The sequence below is a fragment of the Syngnathus scovelli genome, chromosome 10 (assembly GCF_024217435.2).
Source record: "Syngnathus scovelli strain Florida chromosome 10, RoL_Ssco_1.2, whole genome shotgun sequence".
NCBI lineage: Eukaryota > Metazoa > Chordata > Actinopteri > Syngnathiformes > Syngnathidae > Syngnathus > Syngnathus scovelli.
Genome location: NC_090856.1, coordinates 11,804,384 through 11,824,710, shown reverse-complemented (window position 1 = coordinate 11,824,710; position 20,327 = coordinate 11,804,384). Strand labels below are relative to the sequence as shown.

The 20,327-nt window shown below is 47.5% G+C and overlaps 1 protein-coding gene across 4 annotated transcripts; it reads right to left on the bottom strand.

Annotated features, from left to right (window-relative positions):
• Positions 1 to 426: 426 nt before the first annotated feature.
• Positions 427 to 20,215, bottom strand: slc5a9 (solute carrier family 5 member 9). Of its 4 annotated transcripts, XM_049730255.1 has the most exons (14): positions 20,082 to 20,215; positions 18,228 to 18,340; positions 12,045 to 12,116; positions 11,342 to 11,446; positions 11,097 to 11,261; positions 10,927 to 11,032; positions 10,619 to 10,699; positions 10,269 to 10,474; positions 3,142 to 3,277; positions 2,958 to 3,065; positions 2,734 to 2,884; positions 2,496 to 2,664; positions 2,210 to 2,425; positions 427 to 2,019 (listed from the first exon to the last, which is right to left on the bottom strand). In XM_049730255.1, exons 1-14 carry the CDS (start codon positions 20,098 to 20,100, stop codon positions 1,714 to 1,716), a joined length of 1,953 nt encoding a protein of 650 aa, XP_049586212.1. In that variant the 5' UTR covers positions 20,101 to 20,215; the 3' UTR covers positions 427 to 1,713. The 4 variants fall into 4 exon arrangements, with proteins under 4 accessions (XP_049586212.1, XP_049586192.1, XP_049586202.1 ...); XM_049730235.1 differs by having other exon boundaries at positions 2,496 to 2,884; XM_049730245.1 differs by lacking the exon at positions 18,228 to 18,340 and having other exon boundaries at positions 2,496 to 2,884; positions 20,082 to 20,212.
• Positions 20,216 to 20,327: the final 112 nt, after the last annotated feature.

Below are 20,327 nucleotides of genomic sequence, written 5' to 3'. Positions count from 1 at the left end.
AAACCAAAAACATGAAAACTCGAAGGCAAAAAATTCTAACCACTTAAACAATGTGCAACCCATGTTAACTTTATTATTTTAGTAACCTATTTTGCTCTTGGTGATGCTCATTTGTGTCTGCACGGATTAAATATTTAACGAGATTCACTCATCCCTCGAATAATTATGAAGGCGATTTAATCCCCAAAATTGTCCAATCTAACTTTTGACGCGGCCCGACAAAAATAGGAACGGGCCCGCGCCCAACGAACAATTAAAGTACTTTTAATTCTACACTAAATCAAATAATCAGATTTAAACACCTTCGTTATTTTTGTTTATTACGGTACGATTTTATACCATAATAATCACCCGTCTATTAATCAAATTATCAAATCAACCCCAAACAATCGATTGCACATAGCATACAAATTGGTGCACAACGAATTAGATGAATATATACAAGACACATTTATTGAAGAAACATGAAATAGAATTACAAATCTTAATTCCTCCAAAAACTGAACAACTTCACTCACTGATACCCGTGCAAATAAAATCATTCAATCCCGGAGTACTTTGATTGCAAAACATAGATCATGAAAGAAGGACACTAAATGGTAGCAGTACTAGCTACCATTTGGGTGCTATTTTTTGGTGGAAATAAAGTCGAGTGATCAGTTCGATCTTATTTCTAAAATCCAAATTAGGGAAATAGGTTGGCCTCAAGAGGACCGACGGCCCGATGACTGTTCCCCCTGTAAATACAGAAAAGTCGTTCCCCTCACCTAGTTCCTCATGCAATGTTGTCCAGTCCAATTCTTTTGAGTAAATCCAAGTTAATCCAAGCAAACGATCCTGCGTCTCACACAAAGATCCCGGGACTTTGAAAAAATCTTGAAACACCTTGATCCAACTGACTGTTAATATTGCTTAAACTGTTACAGAATATATTTTAGCCAAGCAAAGAAATTAAAATAAAAAATAAAAACAACATTTGTATCAATCTTTCCAAACAATTTTTAACACACCACCATTTTCACAGTAGCGGGCACCTTGATCCTATTGACTGATAATATTGCTTAAACTGTTACAGAATATATTTTAGCCAAGCAAAGAAATTAAAATCAAAAATAAAAACCACATTTGTGCTTCTGTGCATGACCCACAATCCTACCCCGTGTTCCTGTTTATCTCTATTTTCGCTAGTTCAGCTTATCTTGGCCCTCTTTGGTCCCATGTATCGGTTTGGCGCCATCTCTTGGACAAATTTGGAATTTCAACAATGCCAATTTATTCAATAATTCTCAATTCGAATTGTGTACCATCTGCTGCTAAAATTTGGAATTTCAGCTCTGCCAATTTATTCCTGGGAGCAATCCATATTCACTTTTTGCACCATCTGTCCTCCCCATCCCCCATGTTACATGACAGTGCTCATCGCCCACTTGTTGTTACTTGCAAGCACGAGGGTTTTGTGTTTTGGCCAAGCGAGTTTCATGTTGTGATCGTGCAATTAATATTACTTCTTGTGTGCGTTTCATTTCGTACATAGCATGTCACGTGCAAGTTTGATGTCGTGGTCATCCGAGTTTCATGTTGGGGAAAAAAAGTCTCAGGTTGGGGTCATGCGTTTTACAAGGTTGCATATAAAAGTGTGCATTCCGTATAGTGCTTATTTCATGAAGTCTTTTGGAGCAAAACAGGTCAGTCAGGCGAAGCTACAGCGGGCGTTCACGCGTAGTAGCCCCACAGGAAGACGTTGATGGTGAGCAGCAGCAGTGCGTTCACGTTACAAACGTTCCTCCACAGCGGAGCCTCCTTCAGAGAGTTGAGCTTTGAGCCGCAGGCAACGGGAACGGCGCGAGTAGCACCGTTCATGCCACACAGATGTAAGACCGTCCGCCGCCACAAGGGGGCCGGCGGGGGTTCTGGGGCTTCAGCGAGGTCCGGGTCGGGTCGCTCGCGGGTCGTCGGCTCGGCGTTCAGATCCACGCGAGGCGACGTACTGTGTCTCGACCACCAGGTCAATCTGTGCAACTGACATGCATGCATCCCGGCAAGGACACTTCAACAACTTCTGCTATGTGCCGTGGAAATCGTATCTACGGTTGATCCAGATTACAATAAGCGGAATGAAGAGTGAAGTTGTTTTGTTCATCGCCATCGCTGAATGTCGTTGCTATCTTACTTGATTCACTGACAAGCATTGTGCGTGCGTGTGACTCACGTGCTCGGCGGGTATGGCGGGCGTGGCCAAGCTGATGGCGATCATCACCAGGCCGCTGAGCACCATCAGGAAGATGGCGAAGTAGAGATAGTGCACCCTAGTCAGCAGGGAAGGACGCGGGTCTGGCTGGCCACACGCAGGAACCTCGTGGTAGAACTCCAGAACCATCCGGATCAGACCTACCACCAGGCCTGCCATCAGGCCCCAGAAGGCACCCTGGCACAAAAAGGAAAGCTCACGAAGGCATGCAAGAGCGCGCCTGCCGTGAGGAGGACGGTGGACCCACTTGCTCATTGATACGCGGCCAGAAGATGGCCAAGATGAAGACGGCGGTGATAGGCGGAGCCAGAAAGCTGACCACCGACTGGGCATATTCAAAGAGTTTGCCGCTGTTTGACGACTGGATGATGGGCATCCATAGGATGCTGATGACCACCATCAGCAGGATGAAGACCCTGCAGGGGCGGCAGGCGCAATGAAGCACACGGAAACACGGCACCAGCGCAAAATCGAGCGACACCTGCCTGCCCACGATCATGAGCTCCAGTTCAGAGGCGACAGGTCGGGCCTGCCGGTAAAGGTCCAAAGTGAAAATAGTGGCGCTACTGTTGAAAATGGACGTCAGCGATGACAGCAGGCTGGCAAAAATCACGGCGAGCATCAGGCCACGCACACCTGCATGCACACGCGTGGCGCATGTAATAGCGCCGTGCGTGCATGTAGGAGAGGCTCGCTTGATCCTACTCACCCACTGGCATGAGCTCCACCACCAGTTTGGGGTACGCGATATTGGAACAGCCCACCGGAGTTCCGCACACGCGCAGACACACGGCCGGATCCACGCAAGCCACCTCATCTACGCGCACGCGCGCCAAGTCGTCACATCGCAGTGGTGCGTGCGTGCATGCGTGTGTGCATCTGCGTTATCTGACCTGGGAAGAGCGCTCTACTGATCATGCCTGGCATGGCAATGAAGAACAGTGGTAATATTTTGAGGTAAGCTCCAAACACGCTTCCTCCTTTGGCGTGACTCAGCGAACGCGCGGCCAGGGATCTCTGAACAATCACCTACAAGACACACGCACACGGAAAGGAATGTACCACAGCGGTTTGGACTCAATTACACTCGCTGCAGTGGCACATGCAAGATAAGAGCAGACAGATGAGATTCGACATACAATCTTAGGCGAGGTGAGCCAATACCCAGTGGGGTTAATCTCAAATGACGTCGCGTTCCCTCATAAATATTCAGCGGATGCGGTCAGTCGTACAAACATTGTGTCCGACTGAGGACATTTTGGAGGAGGATGACATATCAGGGGTGAAATTCCAACACGGTTTTATTGCCAAACATAGTGTGGAACTACTCATACGTTGGCTGACACGCAGAGGCCTCAAAGTCAGCGGGAAGAAAGCCTTTTTGGTCAAAAGGTAAGCTTTATTTTGCGATAGCTCTCTCACTCCAGTAAGGTCCTGCTAGGTCAGGGGTCCCCAACCACTGGTCCGCGGACCGGTACCAGTACTTGGTACCGGGCCGACAAGCCGCACAGAAAAAAGTATATACATAAATATATATATCATCGACGATCAATTAATTCAGGACAAGACGCTCGTCCAGGTCACGTGACATGTTTCCCCAGCCAAGCCCGCAAAGCTAGCAAAAATGAGTCCATCCATCCATCCATCTTCTTCCGCTTATCCGGGGTCGGGTCGCGGGGGCAACAGCTTCAGGAGGGACTCCCAGACTTCCCTCTCCCCAGCCACTTCATCCAGCTCATCCCGGGGGATCCCAAGGCGTTCCCAGGCCAGCTGAGAGACATAGTCTCTCCAGCGCGTCCTGGGTCGTCCCCGGGGTCTCCTACCGGTGGGACATGCCCGGAACACCTCCCCAGGGAGGCGTCCAGGAGGCATCCTGATAAGATGCCCGAGCCACCTCATCTGGCTCCTCTCAACGTGGAGGAGTAGCGACTCTACTCCGAGTCTCTCCCGGATGACCGAGCTTCTCACCCTATCTCTAAGGGAGAGCCCGGACATCCTGCGGAGAAAACTCATTTCGGCCGCTTGTATCCGAGATCTCGTTCTTTCGGTCACGACCCATAGCTCGTGACCATAGGTGAGGGTAGGAGCGTAAATCGACCGGTACATTGAGAGCTTTGCCTTTTGGCTCAGCACTCTCTTCACCACAACGGACCGGTACAGGGTCCGCATTACTGCCGACGCTGTACCGATCCGCCTGTCGATCTCACGCTCCATCCTCCCCTCACTCGTGAACAAGACTCCAAGATACTTGAACTCCTCCACTTGGGGCAGGATCTCATCCCCGATCCGGAGAGGGCATTCCACCCTTTTCCGATCGAGGACCATGGACTCGGATTTGGAGGTGCTGACCCTCATCCCGACCGCTTCACACTCGGCTGCGAACCGTTCCAGCGAGAGCTGGAGATCACGGCCTGAAGAAGCCAACAGCACCACGTCATCTGCAAAAAGCAGAGACGCGATGCTGAGGTCCCCAAACCGGACCCCCTCAACGCCTCGGCTGCGCCTAGAAATTCTGTCCATAAAAATTATGAACAGAATCGGTGACAAAGGGCAGCCTTGGCGGAGTCCAACCCTCACTGGGAACGAATCCGACTTACTGCCGGAAATGCGGACCAGACTCTGGCATCGGTGATACAGGGACCGAACCGCCCTTATCAGTTGGCTCGGCACCCCGTACTCCCGAAGCACCCTCCACAGAACCTCCCGAGGGACACGGTCGAACGCCTTCTCCAAGTCCACAAAACACATGTGGACTGGTTGGGCAAACTCCCATGCACCCTCGAGGATCCTGCCGAGGGTGTAGAGCTGATCCACTGTTCCACGGCCAGGACGAAAGCCACACTGCTCCTCCTGAATCCGAGGTTCGACCTCCCGACGGACCCTCCTCTCCAGCACCCCTGAATAGACCTTACCAGGGAGGCTGAGGAGTGTGATTCCCCTGTAATTGGAACACACCCTCCGGTCCCCCTTCTTAAAGAGGGGAACCACCACCCCAGTCTGCCAATCCAGAGGCACTGTCCCCGATGTCCACGCAACGTTGTAGAGGCGTGTCAGCCATGACAGCCCCACAACATCCAGAGCCTTTAAGAACTCTGGGCGGATCTCATCCACCCCCGGGGCCTTGCCACCGAGGAGTTTTTTAACTACCTCAGTGACTTCGACCCCAGAGATTGGAGAATCCGCCTCAGAGTCTCTAGGCCCTGCTTCCTCAATGGAAGGCGTGTAGGTGGAATTGAGGAGGTCTTCGAAGTATTCTCCCCACCGACTCACGACGTCCCGAGTCGAGGTCAGCAGCACGCCATCCCCACTGTAAACAGTGTTGACGTTGCACTGCTTCCCCCTCCTGAGACGCCGGATGGTGGACCAGAATTTCCTCGAAGCCGTCCGAAAGTCATTCTCCATGGCCTCACCGAACTCCTCCCACGCCCGGGTTTTTGCCTCAGCAACCGCCGAAGCCGCGTTCCGCTTGGCCATCCGGTACCTGTCAGCTGCCTCCGGAGTCCCGCAGGCCAAAACGGCCCGATAGGACTCCTTCTTCAGCTTGACGGCATCCCTTACCGCCGGTGTCCACCAGCGGGTTCGGGGGTTGCCGCCACGACAGGCACCAACGACCTTACGGCCACAGCTCCGGTCGGCCGCCTCAACAATGGAGGCGCGGAACATGGTCCACTCAGACTCAATGTCCCCCGCCTCCCCCGGGACGTGGGAAAAGCTCTGCCGGAGGTGGGAGTTGAAGCTCTTCCTGACAGGAGATTCTGCCAGACGTTCCCAGCAGACCCTCACAGAGCGTTTGGGTCTGCCAGGTCGGACCGGCATCTTCCCCCACCATCGGAGCCAACCCACCACAGGTGGTGATCAGTTGACAGCTCCGCCCCTCTCTTCACCCGAGTGTCCAAAACATGCGGCCGCAAATCCGATGACACGACTACAAAGTCGATCATCGAACTGCGGCCTAGGGTGTCCTGGTGCCAAGTGCACACATGGACACCCTTATGTTTGAACATGGTGTTCATTATTGAAAATCCGTGTCGAGCACAGAAGTCCAACAATAGAACACCGCTCGGGTTCAGATCAGGGGGGCCGTTCCTCCCAATCACGCCCTTCCAGGTCTCACTGTCATTGCCCACGTGAGCATTGAAGTCACCCAGTAGAACGATAGAGTCCCCAGAAGGAGCGCTCTCCAGCACTTCCTCCAGGGACCCCAAGAAGGGTGGGTACTCTGAGCTGCTGTTTGGTGCATAGACACAAACAACAGTCAGGACCCGTCCCCCCACCCGAAGGCGGAGGGAGGCTACCCTCTCGTTCACCGGGGTGAACCCCAATGTGCAGGCGCCCAGCCGGGGGGCAATAAGTATACCCACACCTGCTCGACGCCTCTCACCGTGGGCAACTCCAGAGTGGAAGAGAGTCCAGCCCCTCTCGAGAGGGCTTGTACCGGAACCCAAACTGTGTGTGGAGGCTAGTCCGACTATATCTAGTCGGAATCTTTCTGCCTCACACACCAGCTCGGGCTCCTTTCCAGCCAGAGAGGTGACATTCCATGTCCCAAGAGCCAGCTTCTGCAGCCGGGGATCAGACCGCCAAGGTCCCCGCCTTTGGCTGCCGCCCAGCTCACATTGCACCCGACCCCTTCGGCCCCTCCCACAGGTGGTGAGCCCATGGGAAGGGGGACCCACGTTTCCATTTCGGGCTATGCCCGGCCGGGCCCCATGGGCGAAGGCCCGGCCACCAGACGCTCGCCTTCGAGCCCCGCCTCCAGGCCTGGCTCCAGAGGGAGGCCCCGGTGACCCGCGTCCGGGCGAGGGAAAACTAAGTCCATTTATATCACTCATCATAAGGGGCTTGTGAGCTGTGCTTTGTCTGGCCCCTCACCTAGGACCCGTTTGCCATGGGTGACCCTACCAGGGGCATGAAGCCCCCGACAACATGGCTCCTAGGATCATAGGGGCACGCAAACCCCTCCACCACGATAAGGTGACGACTCGCGGAGGGGGCAAAAAATGAGTATGAATTTATTTTGAAAAATATAAAAACATTGGCGATTCACTCCCAATTACATCCGTCAGTTCAGGTCACGAGACATTTCACCTCAGTCGAGCCCGCAAAGCAAGCGAATTCATATTCGCAAGAAACAGAGATGTTTGGAAAGCTTCTTCGGAGAGGGAAAAAAGCCCAATGAGGAGACGGAAGAAGAAGAGGCTGCGACTTCTAAGAAAAGGAAAGCTGCATTCAAAAGAAAATTTTTGGAGTCCTACTTAAAATATGGATTTATCACCACAAGTGATTCTGACGCGCCAAGCCCACTCTGCATAATATGCGGCGACAGGCTAGCTAATGAAGCAAAGAAGCCTGAAAACTGCTTTGGCTCATGGAGACCAAGCATCCTGCATTAAAAGACAAAACCACTTCAAAAAATATTTTTGACACGTAACCGGTCAGTGGCGCAAAAAAGGTTGGGGACCACTGTGCTAGGTAACCTCGTGTTGCTGACTTTCCTGAAAATTGATCGATAAACATAGTGTGGAACAACCTAAACGTTTTCTGACATGCAGAGACCTTAAAGTCAACTGAAGCCGTTTTAGTCGAGAGGTAAGCGTTATTGTGTGATAGCTCTCTCACTCAGGTGAGGTCCTGCAAGCTAACCAAGCTAACCTCGTTGGCCCATTTCCATCGACAAAATGCAGAAAGCATATACATATATCAGGGATGAGAATGGCAAATGAAAAAAAATACTCAAAAGTAGCTGGGGTCTGGGGGCCGCATGCTCCACTGGGGGGCCCAGTGGGGGCCTCAGTGGGCCAGGGGCCACAGGCTACCATTGGGGGCTGCAGGGGGCCAGGGGCCACAGGCCCCTATTGGGGGCCACAGGACCCACAGGAGCCCATTTGGGGCCACAGGGAGCCAGGGGCAACGTTCCAGAGGGGGCTCAGAGGGCAAAGCTCCCTGGAAACCCCTGGGTTTTGGCAGTATAGCAACCCCAAAAACATTAATTTTATCACTCAATTTCAACAGTTTTGTTAAAAAATATATCCCTGCTTGGTGGGCTACCAAGGTGAATACAATAGATCAAAATGACACAATCAATTCTGGAGTTTTTCCTTTGGATGAAAACTGTTAATTTTTTGCAATATCTATCTATCTATCTATCTATCTATCTATCTATCTATCTATCTATCTATCTATCTATCTATCTATCTATCTATCTATCTATCTATCTAATTTACGGATATGTTCCGTCAGGCAGGTGGTTACAGACTGTGTTCCGAGTTGCAAGATGACGCTGCTCTCGAGCCATGCCCATCTGAAGCAGTTCCTGATCCCGTTCGACTTGTCTATTTCCCTGGCACGATCCTCGTCTTTTTTCTCTAAAACGGTCGCCATGCTGGCTAAAACTTTTGCTAATTAGGCAAACGAGTAGGCAAATGATGTGACGAAAGTAGTGCCAAAATCCTGCCGAAAATAAGGCGGCTGTTGTCGCAATACTGCTGTCAGCAGTCCCATATAAAAAAAACATTTCTCAACGGATCCACACGATTCACAAAAATGATACTTCCGACAGAAAAAAACACGGAAATCCGCGGATCTGCGGAAGATTCTCATCCCTGATATATCTGTGTTTGGTGACATTATTTACTTCAAACCTCTGCCGTTTAAAAGCTTATACCCAGCGAAAGCATTTCTCTCGGCTCATCCACGGCCTTGGAAAAGATATGAAGAAAACTCCCCTCCCGGCAGGCACCAAAGCAGCAGTGTTTGGTTGTAACCATGATAGGTCCATTAATGTTATTTCTGATAAAAACTAGCTAGTTGGTCCTTTGCGCTCAAGTTGTTCACTACCTGTGCGGCTGTTAGGGGAAGAGGATGCAAGAGGACTTCAATCCCAGTTCCATAACATGTTTGTTTGTTCCTTCTGTACTGTCCCTGGCCCATGTGTACTTTATGTCTGATGGTCAGGTCGCCCTGATCCTTAGGTTTCATCCTGGAATAGTGGTTAGTATGCTATTCCCTGAACTAAAGTAAAGTACAATAACACAGGATATACAAAATTACATGTCGTTGTAAAGAAGACATGACTGAAACATTACATTTGATAATATGGTTATACAGTCAAACCTCGGTTTTCGAACGTTCGAGATTTTTTGCTTCGGTTGTCGAACAAAAATTCGGAGGTCGAACCGCACGAGATGAGCCGAGAGGACCCGAGTAAACCCGACCGTGCGACCCGGATGCCGACTGACTCCGTTCGTTGTTATTGTATTTTCGTTACTTTGAGGAATGTATTAACCCCTAATCATGCCTCCAAAGAAAGCAAGTGGGAGCAGTAAAGCCATCCTCAAACACAAAGACGCTCTTAAAGCAATGCGACAGTGAGCACCCGGCGCGCTGCAGTTGCGCGATTGGACAAAATTAAGCTCCCTGTGCACTGAGGTCCACTCAAATTTTGGAAAGCACATCAGGACTTTAAAAATATTTTCTAAATTTCAGCGACAGCTCTGTCACAATAATGCGACCAGCGCGGTGCAGTTGAGCGGTCGGCGGCGCGATACGGTTGCGTGTTCGGCGGTGCGCTGCTGTTGCATGATCGGACAAAAATGCGCAAATGAAAAAATGCTTAAAAAAGGGTTTTTTTCAGTCTTGGAATGGATTAAAATTTTTTCCTTTATTTGTAATGGGAAAAATAGATTGGGAATTCGAACGATTCACTTCTCGAACCGCCTTCTGGAACGGATTGTGGTCGAAAACCGAGGTTTGACTGTATATAATTTCCTTCTCAGCGGCTCTTGTGTTTGTCCCACCACGGCGCATGCGCAGTTCGCTGTTCTAAAAATAGTAACTTAGGGGTAATTGTGACAAGCCCCATTGGGCCAAGAAGGCCCGGATGGCGATCTTCAGGAAATTTTGGGACGCCCCGTGGATGGGGGCAGAAACCAAAACTGAATTTTGCTGCATGCTTCGCACTTTTGTCGTGAGCCAGAACAACACACGAGTTTGATCCATGCAAGGCCGAGAGTGTTCTTACCTGATCGGTGCACCACACCCAGGTGGCGATGATGGTGAGTCCAAAGATGAGTCCCGGCCAAGGCAGGTCGGAGGACACGGGGTCTCGCAGCATGTGGAAGGCGTCAGCGCGTGGGAGGTGGCACGTGGTGTTGATCACCGTGGCCGCGGGAACGGATGACATGTAGGCCTCCATCAGACCCTCGTACCAGCCCACTTTGGAGAACGCTGCATGGCACACATGCACACACACACGCACGCACGCACGCACACACACACACACACACACACACACACACACACACAGACACACACACACAGGCGTTACTGCCGCTTTGTGCGCATTGGCGTGAGTACGCGCGTGCGTCCTACCGATGAACATGAGCGTGAAGGCTCCGCCCACCATTACAACAGTCTGGAAGGCGTCCGTGTAGATGACCGCTGACAAACCTCCTGCACGCCGCATGGTTAGCACGTCATGTTAAGCAAGTCAACTGGAGATGCCAAGTCTCGTCTTTTGCCTCTTCAGCTTTTAAATTAGCATGCCTGAGAGTGTGGGACTTTGAGAAATTGTGAGTTTTGGGGAAGAGACCAGCCGGACGGCCAAGACCCCCCCCCCCACCCCCACCCAAAGAATGTCATGTAAAAAGCAGCATGCGTCACGTGTTGCCCGTGTCTACCTGCCATGGTGTACACACACGAGAGCAGAAGCAGAATTGCGGTGGACAAGTACAGATTCCAGCCAAAGGAAACTTTGATGAACAACGCACCGGAGAAAAAGTCCGTCTGCAACACAAGCGCGTAAATGTCCACCACATGTTTGTTTGCACTCGCGCAGCGCGTGCCCTACAGCAAGTTTGGTGAAGATATACAGGACCAGGGACAGGATGGACATGTACATCTGGATCCTGCGTCCTCCGAAGCGCTTGGCCAGGTATTCAGGCATGGTCACCACCCCGGCCGCTGCGTACACCGGGATGAAGATCCAGCCCAGAGCCACTAAGACCCACACTGCCTACATGCACACGGCAGGAGGAAGGCCTGATCAGAGAAGAAGCCACCCACCTGAACCCCCTCCGCTTTTTTTTTGTTTACATTCAACTCAAAGCCGCCCACAGCGAGGCCGCCAGCCGCTGCTGTTCCAGCCAAGCCGATGAAGGCGCCACTTCCAATGTTACTTGACATCAGGGACGCTCCAATCTGCAAGATGAACAATGCCATAGATCAGAGGTGCTCAAACTTTTTCAGCTCAGCAGCTACTTTTAAAATGACCAAGTCACAACGATCTACCCACTACAATTAAATAAATAAATAAATAAATAAATAAATAAATAAATAATATAGTGCGTGTATTTTTGTAACGCACTTAGAAAATGACATTGTGAGAAAAAAGTCCAACTCCCATTCCGTATAAAAGTGATACGTTTTTGGCTTCTTACTTGGTCCAGCAACCCCACTAATTTTTGATGGTCATAAACTTTCTTTTGTTTAAAAGAAAAAAGCTTGTAAACTTCGGCGGTTTGTGTGTGCGCGTCCGTTAAACATGCTGCGGTGAGGGGTTGTAGTCACTGTCTATTGCGCATGTGCGGTTCACTGTGATTGCCTCCCGACAGGCCTACCTGTATGTCAATCAAGCGATGGGCTGGATTGTAGCATACAGCATTTTTTTTTTTTTAAACGTCATGCGATCGACCAGTAGTAGCTTGGCGATCGACTGGTTGATCGCGATCGACGTATTGAGCACCCCTGCCATAGATGGATGGAATGATGGGTCCATGTTCCGGGGAGTCGTACTCACAGGCCACCACGTCATGGATCGGCTGGCTAGGAAGTACCCGCCGACTGTGCTGCTGTTGGCCTTCATGGACGCCTGAGAACAAGATTTTTTGGACACTGCATTAGGTGCGGTACTAAGTTAAATTGACCTGACAGAGTAGATCAGTAGTTAAATTGTTATTGACACGACCTGTTCTGCATTACGCATAGTGAAGTGTAATTTGGAATCCCCTCTATTTTCTGTAGGTAGCCTCAGAATGTCCACCTGGCGTCAGTGATATAATTCTATTCTATATTTGCTGGTCAGGGAGACTTCAGTTTCAGCAATGTATGCAATCCTATAATAAGGTAAAGTGGCTGTTGTCGTCAATCACCAACAGCGTTGGTCAAGTTCTCCTTTTTAGGACTGAAGTAAACTAGTAGATTGAAAACCGCAGCTGGTACACAAAGCCATGACATCAGCTCCTTGCCAGGTATAAAAGATACGGGCCTGACAGAGGTTGGGGGGGCTTTTTACATCCATGCCTTGGGGCCACTCAACTTTTTGGAAAGACTTCACTCTGACATCGGTTGAATAAACTCTTTTCCCAATCAGCCGTGTGTCCCTGAAGTGTTCATTTGTCTGGAACCAGCCACCGACCACCGAGTGTTTTTTGGAGACCAGCGAAGCAACAAAAACCATATACCACAATAGCTGTTGGAAATTATATACTTTTTATCATTGGATTCTATGTAACTACTTTTGTGTGCAAGATTCTCCGCAGTATGTGACCATCTAGCCTCGTGAAAATGACTTGGGGGCATATGGCCGGCTAATGACTCCAGTCATTAGCCGCGCTATACAATAAGCCCCATAGTTAGCTAGACATGTTCAGATCATGAGATTGTCATGGGATGGCTGAAGCAGACAGAGGTCTTATTTAAGTTGAAGTCATGAGTACGGCACAGGGATGTATTCCCAGGGCCACTAAGACTACGTCTTTGTTAAGCTAATAGTCATGAGACGTCCATACTGCTCCGTCCATAAGAGTATCCCCTTTGTTCTGTGGTAATGAGATATAACTATGGAATGTACTTCCTGCCTGGGAACCTACCCGATCATGTACACTTGCCCAATTGTTTCTTTCTCAATAAAAGGCACGGCTAAACTCAGAAGAGCGCGGATCTCAGCCACACTTGCTGCGTGTGTCTGGGGTGCGCCCTTCTGCGCAGAAGAAAACGCTAAGCCAAAAAGACCTACCGCCTCTGAGATTGATTTCAGATAAATGTTGTCAACCCAACATTCTTGGGGGCTCGTCCGGGATTTCCTGAAAATCTGCTCGCTGATCCGAGGAATGTTGAAGACGCCGAATCCGTGCACGGCAGAGGTCACAGGACGCCTGAAGGAAAGCCCTGGGGAGCAATGTTCATCCACCAGGCCGGCGTCCGGTTCAGCACCTCTCGGCAGCGATGATTGACGGAATCTTCAAAAGAAATCTCTCAGAGACTCGGTGAGACCTCTTCGTTGGCCGCGTGGTTGGGGTATTTTAGTCCCCAGAAAAAGGGTACCCGGGTAAGGACGGCGGAGTCCTTGTTGTGAATTCCAAGTGATAGGAATTTGGTCTACAGATGGAACTTGTAGACGGAAATACACCTCGTTGTGTTAAGAAAATTCCGCGGTGTGAATGTGTGTGAATGGTAGCCCGTATCACTCGCTATTGTGCTGCATGTAACATGGTGGGAAGAAATGGCGAATTTCTGTGGAATTCCTCACCAGAAAACTGGTCGAAGCAGGAATTACCTCAGAAAGTTGTTATTGCACTAAAAAAACATTCCATCTTTAGAAATCCCTATGATTTAAATGTTGAACTAAATTGATTAAAATGGGGGGCCGTCAAAGTGTTACTGACAATGTATCAGGGGATGAGAAGTATACGTTAAATGAGTTACCAAACTTGAGGCCGCAAGTATGATTGTCAGACAATGAAGCCATGAAAGGCCACTAATGTGAGAAAAAATAAATAAAAATAGTAAAACCAAAACATCAAATAGAGGAAGACGTTTGATTTCAGATAAATGTTGTCAACCCAACAATAGCAACACACAATTTTGGATTATTTTATATAATTTTGCGTCACCATAATACAATTTGTAACAATTTAAGCAAGACAATAACATACCGTTTTGACTCGAATATAAGTCGATGTTTTTTTGCATTGAAATAAGACTGAAAAAGTGGGGGTCGTCTTATATTCAGGGTCTAGACATTATAGCCATTTTCACTTTTGCGCAGCGGTAAGTTAAAGGTTGCTGGTATCGACTGAGTATGCTGCTGTGATCGTGTGCGTCTTTGACACAAAGTAAGTTTATACATTTCATTACTACTGTCCACTGTTGTGCCGTTTGTCCGATCGCGGTTTGTTTCGTGTGCGCGCCGTTTGATTGACAGCTCCGGAGCGCTCATCATCGACTGAGTATGTTGCTGTGATCGTGTCCGTCTTTGACATTCAGTAAAGCAATCGAAACTGAACGACGTCTTCCCTCCTGTGTTCTGACCGACACCCGGGGGTGAAAAGAGCATAACCATCCGAGCCAACCCCCTATATCACATGTGTCAAACTCAAGGCCCGGGGGCCAGATACGGCCCGCCACATCATTTTATGTGGCCCGCGAAGACAAATTGTGCATCAAATTCGTGTCTCATTACTAGAATTGCAAATTGTCTTCACTTTTAATATCTTTTTTTTTTAAATATTTGACCAGTTTTTACTCGTCTGATTTGAAAACGAATTATTTGTCAGTTTTTACTGTATATAATATGAGGTGCTCATACATTTATTTGGGTTGACAGTCATAATGGCCCTCCCAAAGAAGCTATGACTACAATGCGGCCCGCGAAAGAAATGAGTTTGACACCCCTCATATATATATATATATATATATATATATATATATATATATATATATATATATATATATATATATATGACATATATATATATAGGGCCAATACAGTCTTCAGGCTCCCCAACAATAGCGGTAGCAGTTTGCATTATTTTATTGCAATGTTTTTCCTTATTCAGATTTGTTTCAAGACTACAGTTAGATTTCACTTTGATGGTTAATGCAGTTATTGCAGTTTTGTGGTTTTATCACAGTAGATTGGTTTATTTATATTTCAAAAACCAGTAGCCATTCATTTACAAATGGAATTGCACTTTAGTTTACATATTTAAATGTTCAGATATGAAGATGTGATAGACAGTTTTTACGTGATTTGAATCAGGCAAAATGATATGCTTTTTTTCTCGAATATATTGTTATAATCATTTGTTTCAGATGTAGTTATTTTCTGTATAAAAATCAAATTTGGTGTTCAAAAAGTCCTTTCTCAAACTTGAGTCTTGGAAAAGAGGGGGTAGTCTTATAATCGGGGTCGTCTTATATTGGGGCCAATACAGTATTTAGCATAAGGAGTATCGATGATCATAGTATGGGTTATGTGTTAAGTTGATCATTCCGAGACAAGATGTATGTGTTAGTATTGATGTTGCAATGTATAATAGATATCCAACATGTATTTTACATTGTTGTTCCATTTACACACTAATGTATTGAGGGTTGAGTGAGGACAAAGAGACAGCAAGGGATGACTAATTGGTGGAAAGCTTGGGTCCCACACATGAGCGTGACCCGGAGGTCACCTCATCCAGTTGAGGCCCAGGCAGGATTAACGTTAATCGTGATACCACTTGCTGGATGGCTTAGGTCCCACGTATGAGTCTGACCTGGAGGTCACTTCATCTGGTTGAGGCCTAGGCAGGATGTAACGTTAATTAATAGTGATACCACTTGCTGGAAGCCTTGGGTCCCACACATGAGTCTGACCCGGAGGTCATCTCATCTGCCCCAGGCAGGATGTAACGTTAATAATGATACTACTTGGTGGAGGACTGCAGATGACTCATGAGCCTGATCCAGAGGTCACCTCCAGGCCTGGCAGGATGCAGCAGTGGTTTATTTTAAATCAAATACAGGATACTGCATAGAAATCAAAACTGCAATAACGCATGCACACCTGACCCAGAGGTCACAGGATGCAGCTGCAGTCTATTCTAGAAGCATATGAGTCATATGAGGACAACATATTACCTAATGGACGAATACTGTCATACGACGTACATACAGCCTATAAAACAGGGGTGTCAAACTCGTTTTTTTCACGGGCCGCATTGTAGTCATAGCTTCTTACGGAGGGCCATTATGACTGTCAACCCAAATGAATATATGAGCACCTCATATTATATACAGTAAAAGCTACAAAACAAACTGACAAATAACTTGCTTTCAAATCAGACGAGTAAAAACTGGTCAAATATTTAAAAAATATATATCTTAAAAGTGAAGACAATTTGCAATTCTAGTAATGACACACAAATTTGATGCACAATTTCTCTTTGCGGGCCACATAAAATGATGTGGCGGGCCGCATCTGGCCCCCGGGCCGTGAGTTTAACACCTGTGCTATAAAAGGTTTGTTCCGAACGAGAGCAGCAGCTGCCCGGAGCAAAGAACGCCTTCAGACGATAATAGATTTTTCATTCTTTTTGAGATCAGACCAAAATCTACTAAGATGAATTCCTAGTGTCTTCGAAATTTCAAGATAGGAGAGGGGAAATCAGCTCCTGTGGCAGCAAGAGGGAGATGCCATATTAGAGCGCTTTCTCCTCAAGGTAGGCCTATCTTTTTACACAGACTTTGGATTTTTGGAACAAAAGCGAATTGATCAGTCGACTTTTCCACCAAATAGCATTTTATACTTTTTGTCTCTTGTCCTCTTTTTGCTACTTTTTGAGTTTTCAGGAGAACTTCGAGACTGAATAATTTTGCTCTGAGTGGAATTATTGTTGTTTGTTCAAACAATTGAGACTTGTGATTATTTTTCTTACTTATTCATTAAATTTCTACTTTATAATCATTTAATTTTGATTGATTATTTTGATTCTTAGAACTTTAAATCTCTTTTGTCTCTCTATTATAGTCATACTGTAAACCGTTCAGTTCTTTTTAAAGTGAAGACAGCTTTAATCCTTAACATCGTGAATTGTCAGATCTGGTTCAAAATAGTTATCTTAAGCTTAGCTACGTGCAGGTGTGCGCTAGTGTAGATTAACGAATCTCCGCGGTCTTAACAAAGACAGCTAAATATATCAGAGATTTAACAAAAGCCCAAATCCACGAAGAGACCCGTTTTGAACGCCGTCATTCTGACGCCGTGTCTTGACCTTAGTCACCCCACACGAGCGTCGCTTGACTTTAGCGGGATTGGTGTCCTGAAAAGATTAAATTGATTCCTTCTAAAGGGAAATGTGCTTTCGGCAGTTTGCAAACATATTTTTAAAGTTGTGTTAATATCTAGTGCTCGTGTGGATTGGTGGGTGGCGAAGAATGTGGAGGCAAAAAGCATGAACTTGTTTTCTTCGAAGTGTTGTGGAATAGGCCCAGACAGGGAGTACCGGACGAGAACACCTCAAGGTCGGTGAGAAACGAGAACATCACGTCCAGGTGGTCGGGCTTCGCGGGAAAAACCCAACCGCTTGACCTCAGCAATAACACAGACACGGGGAGGAGATGGCCATCGACCAATCATCTCACAATGTTTTGCATGATTTAATATTCATATTGTTTCTTCAAAACTGGGCAACCCGGAAGAATGTGTCGTCTTTTGGTGGTCACAAAAACGCACGAGTTTTAGTGTGAGGGACCCGGGACCCAGGCCTGTATTAGTGCGCTTTGTCAGGAATAAACAATTGGTAAATTTGGTCTGATTGATCTACTGGTCTTCTCTTTGACAGAACGAACTCAAAAAATTGTTAGGTGCGCCAGTGTGGATTGGGACATAGCAACTCATGTGTTAAGTGTTGATCGCAATTTGGAGTCAGATCAATAACTAAAATCCGTAACCTAACACTTCAGAATTAATTTCTTAGAGGCGGTTAGCAACTCGGACGAGTCTCTTCACCCCTAGCTTATTTTACTGTCGTCTCCCCATAAGAGCTGCATTAGAGCGGCGGGAACAAAGGAGAGTTTTAACCCTTTAAACGCCGGTCGCTTACGTTTGATAAGTGCAGGATTTGACACAGTCCAGTAAGGGAGAATTACTCGATTTCATCTGACCAGTGGAATAAGTGTAAGTGTGAGGGTGCACGCGTGCGAGCGCACCGACCCAGACTCCGACGGCCATGACAAGGAGCAGGTAGATCACCACCACCACGATGTCGGCCGTCTCCGTGGCCGCCGGTCCGGGAGGTGTTGCCATGGCGACACCTGGGATGCTTTCTGCAAGAGCCAAGGTCAGCTTCAGAGTAGAAAAGACTCGCTGCTGACATTTGCACATGACTCAGTTGACCTTTCTGAAACAGTGCCGTGTGATGCTTGCCAAAAATGGCCACAACAAACATCATCTGTTTACAACAGGTTGCTTACCAGCTCAGTGGCTTAGTGGTAGAATGTCTGCCCTGTGACTGGAAGGTTGTGGGTTTAAACCCCAGCCGGGTCATACCAAAGACTATAAAAATGGACCCATTTCCTCCCTGCTTGGCACTCAGCATCATGGGTTGGAATTGGGGGGTTAGATCACCAAATGGTTCCCGAGCGCAGCACCGCTGCTGCTCACTGCTCCCCTCTCCCCCAGGGGATGGATCAAAATCACACGGGGATGGGTTAAATGCAGAGGACAAATTTCACCACACCCAGATGTGTGTGTGTGACGATCATTGGGACTTTTAGGATTGCGCTAGAATGAATGGCTGGCTGCATGCAGTTTGGCGCGCGGGATTCCCCTGACGGCGTGCCGAGGAAGCAACGCGTAATGCTCGGCCGAACAAGATTTTGAAACTCGGGGCCAAACTCCACCCCCCGCCCGCATGTAAAAATCCTTATCATCATGTTGTCCCATTCGTTCGGTATTGTTTCGTCCTAAGACACGCACGCCTGCTCGTCTCATGGTCGAGTACTTGACCTTTTGGACTTCTGAACCGTGACATGTCATTAAATAATAAACATACGCCAAACAGCACAGTCATCAGTTTTGGTCAATTAGAACAAAGAGGACAAAAATAAACCCAATGGGAAAAACGTTAGTATAGAAAAACAGGTTGAGAAAAAAGTATCACACAACAATCCCTCGCTACATCGCGGTTCATCTCTTGAGGCTTCAGTATATCGCAGATTCACCCCCACCCCCGCAAAAATCTAAATAAAAATTCTCAATTGAGGAATTATGGCATGAAAGTTGACCACATGCCAGCAGAAGGCAGGGAGTGCCCACATAACTGCAAATAATGCAGTGCGTACACTTGTACCTTTTTATAAAAAAGTTGTTATAATCAAAGTCAAAGTCAGCTTTGTCAATTTCTTCACATGCCAAAGACACACAAAGAAACCGAAATTTCGTTCCCCGCTATCCCACGGTGACAAGACATGGCACACAATAGACAATCAAGTAAACAACAGCGTGCTGAATAAATAATGAATAAATAACACAACAAATAAATAATAGTAGTTCTAAAGACATATTTACAGTATTGTACCTTGCTATAATTGTTTTTATAATAATAAAAGAGTTCTAAAAACATGTTTACAGCGTGTACACTTGTACCTTGTTATAAATAAGTTGTTATATCAAAGTCAAAGTCAGCTTTATTGTCAATTTCTTCACATGCCAAAGACACAAAGAAACCGAAATTTCGTTCCCCGCTATCCCACGGTGACAAGACATATCAAGACAATAGACAATCAAGTACACAACAGCGTGCTGAATAAATAATGAATAAATTACATAAATAAGAGGAGCAAAAAGGAGCAAGTGAGCGTACAGCAGACATTCCAGAAAATACCGCAAAAGTGCAGCACGCTACGCAGAAGGGGGTAGCGAGTTCAGGGTCCTAACAGCCTGGAGAATGAAGCTGGGCTGTTAGGACCCTGAACTCGCTATTAATGAGTTCTAAAAAGAAATTTACAGTATGTATAAATCTACTTATGTTACACACACACACACACACACAGAATCTGCGCTCACCTTGCGTGTCAGCAGACATGTCGTCGCAGTGCTCCGCTCCGCCTCGTCTGCCTCATCTTGGCGTGACATCCAACTAATAATTAATCTGCCGGGAGTTTGACCGTGCCAAAGACATCACGCGCCATCGGCACACATGCTCATCAAGCGGGTGTCGACGCCCAAAGTTGAAATTGGGAGGAGAGAAAAGCGGGCGAGCCAGCACCGCGACTCATTTGGCAACAAACAAGCTGACATGTCCAAGGCCAA

What these genes read in the sequence shown, in the direction of transcription:
- slc5a9 (XM_049730235.1), bottom strand. An exon ending in CAGTAGAGCGCTCTTCCCAG is followed by an intron (nt 3,066 to 3,141) that starts GTCAGATAACGC and finishes GCGTGCGCGTAG; the next exon opens with ATGAGGTGGCTTGCGTGGAT. An exon ending in GGTGGAGCTCATGCCAGTGG is followed by an intron (nt 2,885 to 2,957) that starts GTGAGTAGGATC and finishes GTGTGCATGCAG; the next exon opens with GTGTGCGTGGCCTGATGCTC.